At 37.4% G+C, this 7,960-nt stretch overlaps 1 protein-coding gene across 2 annotated transcripts in view; it reads left to right on the top strand.

The window, feature by feature from the left end:
• Positions 1-429: 429 nt before the first annotated feature.
• Positions 430-7,960, top strand: part of cdh26.2 (cadherin 26, tandem duplicate 2) — a 29,229-nt gene continuing 21,698 nt past the window's right edge. The window contains exon 1 of one of the 2 annotated variants that reach the window (XM_060893964.1): positions 430-533. In XM_060893964.1, coding sequence (XP_060749947.1) covers positions 498-533 — 36 coding nt within the window. In that variant the 5' untranslated portion in view covers positions 430-497. The remainder of the gene's footprint in view (positions 534-7,960) is intronic. The other variant, XM_060893965.1, reaches the window with a different exon arrangement.

Genomic DNA, 7,960 nt, shown 5'->3' with positions numbered 1-7,960 from the left:
GCCCTGGAGGTGTGAGGCGAACGTGATAACCACTAAGCCACCGTGCCCCTTGTTAAGACACTATAATGTAAAAATAAAGGTTAATTTTGAATTACATCCACATCCACATAACAACATTAACTTCATGTCAAGAGGAGGGCAAAAAAAGAGACCCTGGTGCAGAAAATATTCCCACATTAAGAAGCCTAGTTTCCAGTAAAGAAGAAATGTTCCCATGCAGAACGTCACTGGTTTTGATGACAGCACATCAACCGAGCCTGATCTGCTTCGTTTAAACACAAATACAAATATTTTTGAGCACACATGCATGCACACACACACACACACACACACACACACACACACGCACGTCCACATCCACGTCCACGTTCACACCCAGCACACATATACATATAAAAACACACTCCTCCTCTTTCCCTTGCTGTAGACTGGTATCTGAGAACGGTGAAGGTTTTACAGCTCCGTCTTTCACACCTGTTTATTCACTGCTACAAAAAATGAAGATATGGACTTTCATGCTTATCCTCACACTGGTGAGTGTTCATGTTACATACCTTCTTATTACTGCAAATAGTCTCATACTACGGTATTTTAGCCAAGATCCTGTTGGGATTCAGATATGACTACAGGGCAGCTTTTATCCATGAATCTTTATAAACATGCATAAAATAATTGTTTATTTAGTTTGTAAAGATGAATGTTTCTTTAGAAGGATTATAAATGCCTTATTATCATTAACCATAATTCTCTGATCAGTTACAAACCTGTTGGAACATACATGGCTTGTTATAATGCCTTGGGCAAAGTACAATAAAATTTGAAAGCACCTTTTGTAAAGTAATAATTATCTTTAACACAGTATCACACTAAGTTAAGGGTGGGGTTGGTGATTCTACCAGTTTGCTACATCAAAGCAGTTCACACTGTTCAATCATGAGGTAATAAACTGAACTTTTAACACTGAGCACTTCAGATGAAGTTATTGTTATTTATAGGTTAGCTTTCATAGTATTATAAAGCTTGTAATTTTTACAAACTTTAAAAATGTTAGCAGTTCTGATTACGGTGGCTTAGTGGTTTGGATGTTTGCCGTGTACCTCTGGGGTTGGTGGTGTAAACTCCAATGTCTGCTTATGTGTAAAGAATTAGCATTTTCTCCCTGTGCTCTGCTTTTGGGGTTTCCTTCGGGGATCCCAGTTTCCTCTCCGCAGCCCGAATACATGCATTGTAGACCCACTGGGATCTCTATGTTTTCCATAGTGTGTGACTAAGTGTGTGTATATGTGTGTGTATTGTGAGAGAGTGTATGTGTATGTGTATGTGTGTGTATTGTGAGAGAGTGTGTTTGTGTATGTATGTGTGTGTGTGAGTGTGTGTATTGTGAGAGAGTGTGTGTGTGTATGTGTGTATTGTGAGAGAGTGTGTGTATGTGTGTGTATTGTGAGAGAGTGTGTGTGTGTATGTACGCATGTGTGTGTGTGTGTATTGTGAGAGAGTGTGTGTGTGTATGTGTGTATTGTGAGAGAGTGTGTGTATGTGTGTGTATTGTGAGAGAGTGTGTGTGTGTATGTATGTGTGTGTGTGTGTGTATTGTGAGAGAGTGTGTGTGTGTATGTGTGTGTGTACTGTATTGTGAGAGAGTGTATATGTGTGTGTATGTGTGTGTGAGTGTGTGTGTGTATGTGTGTGTATGCATGCATGTGTATGTGTGTGAGTATGTGTGTGTGTGTGTTTGTGAGAGAGTGTGTGTGTATGTATGTGTGTGAGTGTTTGTGTGTATATTGTGAGAGAGTGTGTGTGTATGTGTGTGTGTATGTGTGTATTGTGAGTGTGTGTGTGTGTATTGTGAGAGAGTGTGTATGTGTATGTATGTGTGTGTGTTTTTTGTGAGAGTGTGTGTATGTGTCTGTGTGTATGTGTGTGTGTGTGTGTGTAGTGTGAGAGAGTGTGTATGTGTATGTATGTGTGTGTGTGTGTGTGTATGTGTGTATTGTGAGTGTGTGTGTATTGTGAGAGAGTGTGTATGTGTATGTATGTGTGTGTGTGTGTGTGTGTGTATTGTGAGAGTGTGTGTGTATGTGTGTGTGTGTGTGTGTGTGTGTATGTATGTGTGTGTGTTCCCCAAAGACATGCAGCATAATTCCTTACATTGGTGCTCCCTTCAGTACGCTGTAATTAGTACAATGATCTTTTACATGTTCTTGTGCTTTCTTTATTCTTTCCCTTGGTAAAGCTAATGAGAATAATGTTAACTGTAAATCAGCATTACGTAATTCACTCCCTTTAGGTAAAGTGTTACCCAACAAAACATCATTTTTATTTGGGTTTATATTATAACACTCGAATATCAATTAAATCGAATTAAGACAAGTCTTGACTTGCATTAACTTTCACCAATTTAGAGTAAAAGCTTTAAACAGGATTGCATGAGTGAATGAGAGTGTGTGTGTGTGTGTGCCCTGCGATGGTTTGGCACGCCGTCCAGGGTGTATCCTGCCTTGATGCCCGATGACACCTGAGATAGGCACAGGCTCCCCGTGACCCGAGGTAGTTCGGATAAGCGGTAGAAAATGAGTGAGTGAAAGTGAGCTTTAAACAGGTGCTTTTAATAGAGCACTCAATTACAGTTTCACTAAGAGTGGACAATGAACAAGTTAAATAAATAAATAAATAAATAAATAAATAAATATTAGGCATTCGGTTAATCACATGTTCAACTTCTTATTTTTGCAATACTGGCAAAACGAAACATGTTCAAAAACACAGAATGGTTATGGATGATTTACTGTAGCACCACTCCCTTTGACAATAAAACATTGAGTCAATTCCTCTGGTTCTGCTGCAATGAATCTGTTTCTACTGGTTTTGACCGAAGAAATGACATGACGTGTCACCAAGAATCCCAAAAATACCCAATAATACATTAGTCCAATGGATTAAATTCAGTACATGTGCATAGATATTCATTTTACTGTCAATCCATGCCTAAGAAAGGGACCTTTTAATACAGCACACTAACTCTGGCTAGGATATGAGCTTCTTAAAAAGCGATGATTAAAATATGAACGATTATCTATTCAGAAAAAATGGATGTATATTAATACGCCAAAGAACCAAAGACAAGGTAACAAAACTAAATAAATAAGTAAATAACTAGGATCACTTTACTAAAGCAAACCGTTTTTGTCTTTCCTGAAGAAGCAGCAAAAACAATTTACACAAGGATTTGAACAGACGACCTTCTACATTTCTAAACGCATGTAGTTGTTGATATATGGTAGTGAGGTTTATTTAACGTTCATCCAACGAGCTTCCACCGCTTAGTGGTTAGCACGTTCGCCTCACACCTCCAGGGTCGGTGTTCGATTCCCGCCTCCACCTTGTGTGTGTGGAGTTTGCATGTTCTCCCCGTGCCTCGGGGGTTTCCTCCGGGTACTCCGGCCTCGGGGGTTTCCTCCGGGTACTCCGGTTTCCTCTCCCGGTCCAAAGACATGCATGGTAGGTTGATTGGCATCTCTGGAAAAATTGTCCCTAGTGTGTGAGTGCGTGAGTGAATGAGTGTGTGTGTGTGCCCTGCGATGGGTTGGCACTCCGTCCAGGGTGTATCCTGCCTTGATGCCCGATGATACCTGAGCTAGGCACAGGCTCCCCGTGACCCGAGGTAGTTCGGATAAGCGGTAGAAGATGAATGAATGAATGAATAAATTGACACCGGTGTCTTTTTCTACGTATATTAAATAAACCTCGTACAGAAAACGTCAACATATACCACAATTATATTGACACAAAACTTTAATAGTTTGCAAAACTGTTACGATGTAAGACATCAAGACATCTTTACAACACATTTCAGGATGTGTCGTAAAGAGTAAAGAGAAAATTATCACTTTTGAGGTCGTAACAGTAACAAACATTAATATTTCCATTACAGTAACAAACATTATTTTATATTAGTGCGAACAACCTGATCTAGTGTCAGTCAACAACCTGATCAGTGTCAACCTTAAAGTAACACGTCGTCATTTACCCATTGGTGACTGATATTGTTTAGTTTTAGTCTTTTGCTTTTTTTGCACAATATGACAATATGATTTTTAATCATTTAATATTATGAAATTCATGTTCTGTGTTTGTTCAAGCTTTTTCAGCCAAGGACAAAAAAGCATAAATCTTGTACAGTCACGTAAGAAAGACAGATAAGAAAACAATGACATAAATGCATGAGCTCATTTAATGTTATTGCAAAACACAAGATGATTTTTGTCTAATTTGACTTCAGCATTGTCTGAAAATGATCATATCCATCACCTTACATTTTTAGCTGTCAGGGAAGGTCACGTCACATGATATCATAGGCAGTTTTAGCATGGAATTTATTCATTTAAATAAAAATGAGGTCTTTATAGTAAACTGTAGTACTGGATTTGTAACGTAATAAGTCACGTTGCTCGACCGAACTCTCATTCTAACATTTTGTGTTGAAGAAATAAAAGCTGATTCACTGACTAACTTCTGTCATTTGCACAGCGCGTCGACTTTTCTCGACTTTGATGACAAAATGATCGCACAGATGCATTGTGGACATTTTGACAGCTGCTTTTTGATGATTACAAACCTAATTGTTGAGGCATACAGATTTTTCGCTATGGAGCAAAAAACTAATCAAAAAAGGTCTTCATGCTTATCCAGTGAGGTTTTAACTAGCTTTATGCTAACTGACTGTATTTAGCTGTGTGTTTGGTAAGATTAAAAAGCTTTTATTAGCTTAAAATATTTATGATTATTAGCCAAAAGACAATTTTTCATCTGTTGATCATTAATCATTTATACCTTACCTATTCATATACATAACTATTTTTAGCATCTACTAAATCAGGGGTCGGCAACCAGCGGCTCCGGAGCCGCAGGTGGTTCTTTCGTCCCTCTGCTGCGGCTCCCTGTAGATTTGGAAAATAAATATTTAATTTAAATTGAATTTTTTATTATTTTTTTTAAATGAAATTCTAAGATTATGATGCTCTTAATAAATGCTCTTAAAATAAACCGTGTTTATTTTTTTTGTCGCCCAAAATATGCGTCATAACCGAATGATGCAAACATAATAAAAAATTAACAATTGAAACTTGACGGTATATTTCAGATATAAAAGAGCAATAATTCATGCTAATTATATGATTCAAGTTAATCCACTGGTGTGCACCTTAACTTAATCTTCCTTTGTGTAAATTCGTATGCACTCAGAATCGTGAGTAGGATACAAACATTTTGCCTGAAATTATGGAATTTCCTCATTTCAAACTATTTACAATTAAAACATTATATTTAATATTTGATGCCTATTAGAACACGAATAGGATCATAGTTCATTACTGGTTTTCAATTCAATAATAAAGTGAAAACGTTTAACTTTAATAGAAAATTTACTGTATAAATAAATTTAAAAACCTAGCATAAAATTTACATTAACACGAATCAGGTATGTTTCAGATTTATCCTTCTAAATAACATGCTGTTATAAAACATATTTCGTGTTGCCACCTGTGCGGAGCTTTGAATGGCTCATTAATTTACAGAATATTTACTGAAGATTTTTCTGGAAAACTAGCACCGTGTTTATTAATCTGGTAACAGCTTATTAATTCACTCACTCACAATCATTTTCTACCGCTTATCCGAACTACCCCGGGTCACGGGGAGCCTGTGCCTATCTCAGGCGTCATCGGGCATCAAGGCAGGATACACCCTGGACAGAGTGCCAACCCATCGCAGGGCACACACACACTCTCATTCACTCACGCACTCACACACTACGGACAATTTTTCCAGAGATGCCAATCAACCTACCATGCATGTCTTTGGACCGGGGGAGGAAACCGGAGAACCCCCAACCCTGGAGGTGTGAGGCGAATGTGCTAACCACTAAGCCACCGTGACCCCCACTTACTAATTCAACAAATATTAATATGAAACCTCCTTTGAGAAAAAAAAAACAGTTGCTTAACAGCAAACACAGACCTGCTCAGACCTGACCTTCAGACCCTCAGACTCAGACCTGTCAGACTCAGACCTCACACTGCTATATTTGTTTAATGACTTACTTACAACATTGTGAAAACTCTTACAGATGTTTTATGTCAAATTTTGACAAAAATCCCAACCTTCGTCCAACTTTCATCACTTATTTTGTGCATGATTAATACTAATGAATATTTTACCAAATATGAATTGCAACAGATCATTTTGAAACTACTGTATTGTTGTGCAGGAAAAACACTAAGCATTTTATTTTGCAAGGTATGCAACCTTGTGTGGATGATGTGATATAAATTTCATTATTAAATATCTTACAGGTAAATTATCACATGGAAAATTATAAAAATAAATAAATAAATAAAGTTCATTACATATAAAAAACATGTAAAAAAAAAAACAAAAAAAAACATGTAAATTCCACATGGTTGATGATTTTTTACATCTAAATTTGATGCAGTTTTCCTTTCATTTATATTTTATAATTTACTCATTTTCATGAAGAAAAACGTATAGAAAAACTGTTCCTAACTACAGTGTTGATTTATGTATAAATGCTTCATATAACATGCCACGCAAGTTTCGATATCACTGCTCGTACTGACAGAAGAAAGTTGGACTGTCATCAACACATAATTGGCAATGAAGTGTTGTTGTAGCTGGTGTCAAAGTAAACAGCCAGAGGTAAGAAATATGTTCCTGTCAAAACTGACAAAGGAGGGTTTAAGTAAATGGAACACCAAATGAGTTCATGCTACCTGATGCAACAGAAAGGTTTGGCCATTGACGTTTTATATGTTATTTATTTATTTGAATTGACGCAATCAGTGTTCTGTCACATTTTGTCCTTGTTCACGTTATAGAATAATACATGTAAATTACAGTAACAAACAATTTTGGAAGATCAAACTAGATAAAATTATATTTTTGCTAGTCATCTCTAAATAGGTTTATGTCTCGTCTTGATCTGTCTGTGAGCCTCCAATGTCAGTGCTTTGTAATAGTCAGAGGTGAACATCAGTTGTATCCTTAGGTGCTTCAGGGCAGAAAGATAACCAAGCTGCTTTTTTTTCCAATTTCAATTTACAAAAAAAAAAGAAAAACTTGTGAGGGAACACCAGGTTACAGCTGATCATATGTGAATTACCACCACCTTTAGGTCATGTCAATTATTTTGGGCAGGTTCCCAAACGACTAACATAGAACTGAAATGATTTATCATACAGTATAAGAAGTGTCACTAGAAATGAAGTCTACTGCTGTGGTATAACGGGAATAAAACACTTCAGGTTGTGCTTTTAGAGGAACATAATTAAGTTTGGGGTGACAGAAATGACCGGAACTGTGCTTCACATCTGGCCTCGTGACATCTATAAACACATATAAAATACTAATCATTGCTTCAACAATGACTGAGTTGTTTTAACCGACAGCTTTTTGTTGGCTTTGAAAGGGAACGTCGGAAAATAACTAGTTATTCCTGTGCACAAAAGTCTTCTGGGCAACAATCAAAAAAAGGCTGAGATAGAAAAGGATATGTAAATACAATGATAAGGATAACATGTTAATACATGTACTTAGAAAATCGAAAGAGTATTAAGTAAGAACAAGTCAACAGTGTGTGCAGCATTTAATTGGTTTGGTAAAAACAATCAATGCCTTCTGTATAAATAAGTGACTTCACTCACTCTCACTCATTTTCTACCACTTATCCAAACTACCTCGGGTCACGGGGAGCCTGTGCCTATCTCAGGCGTCATCGGGCATCAAGGCAGGATACACCCTGGACGGAGTGCCAACCCATCACAGGGCACACACACACTCTCATTCACTCACGCAATCACACACTACGGACAATTTTCCAGAGATGCCAATCACCTACCATGCATGTCTTTGGACCGGGGGAGGAAACCGGAGTACCCGGAGGAAA

Source organism: Tachysurus vachellii, chromosome 19 (assembly GCF_030014155.1).
Source record: "Tachysurus vachellii isolate PV-2020 chromosome 19, HZAU_Pvac_v1, whole genome shotgun sequence".
Taxonomy (NCBI): Eukaryota; Metazoa; Chordata; class Actinopteri; order Siluriformes; family Bagridae; genus Tachysurus; species Tachysurus vachellii.
Note: the sequence above shows the minus strand (reverse complement) of the source record. Positions and strands in the feature narration are given on the sequence as shown.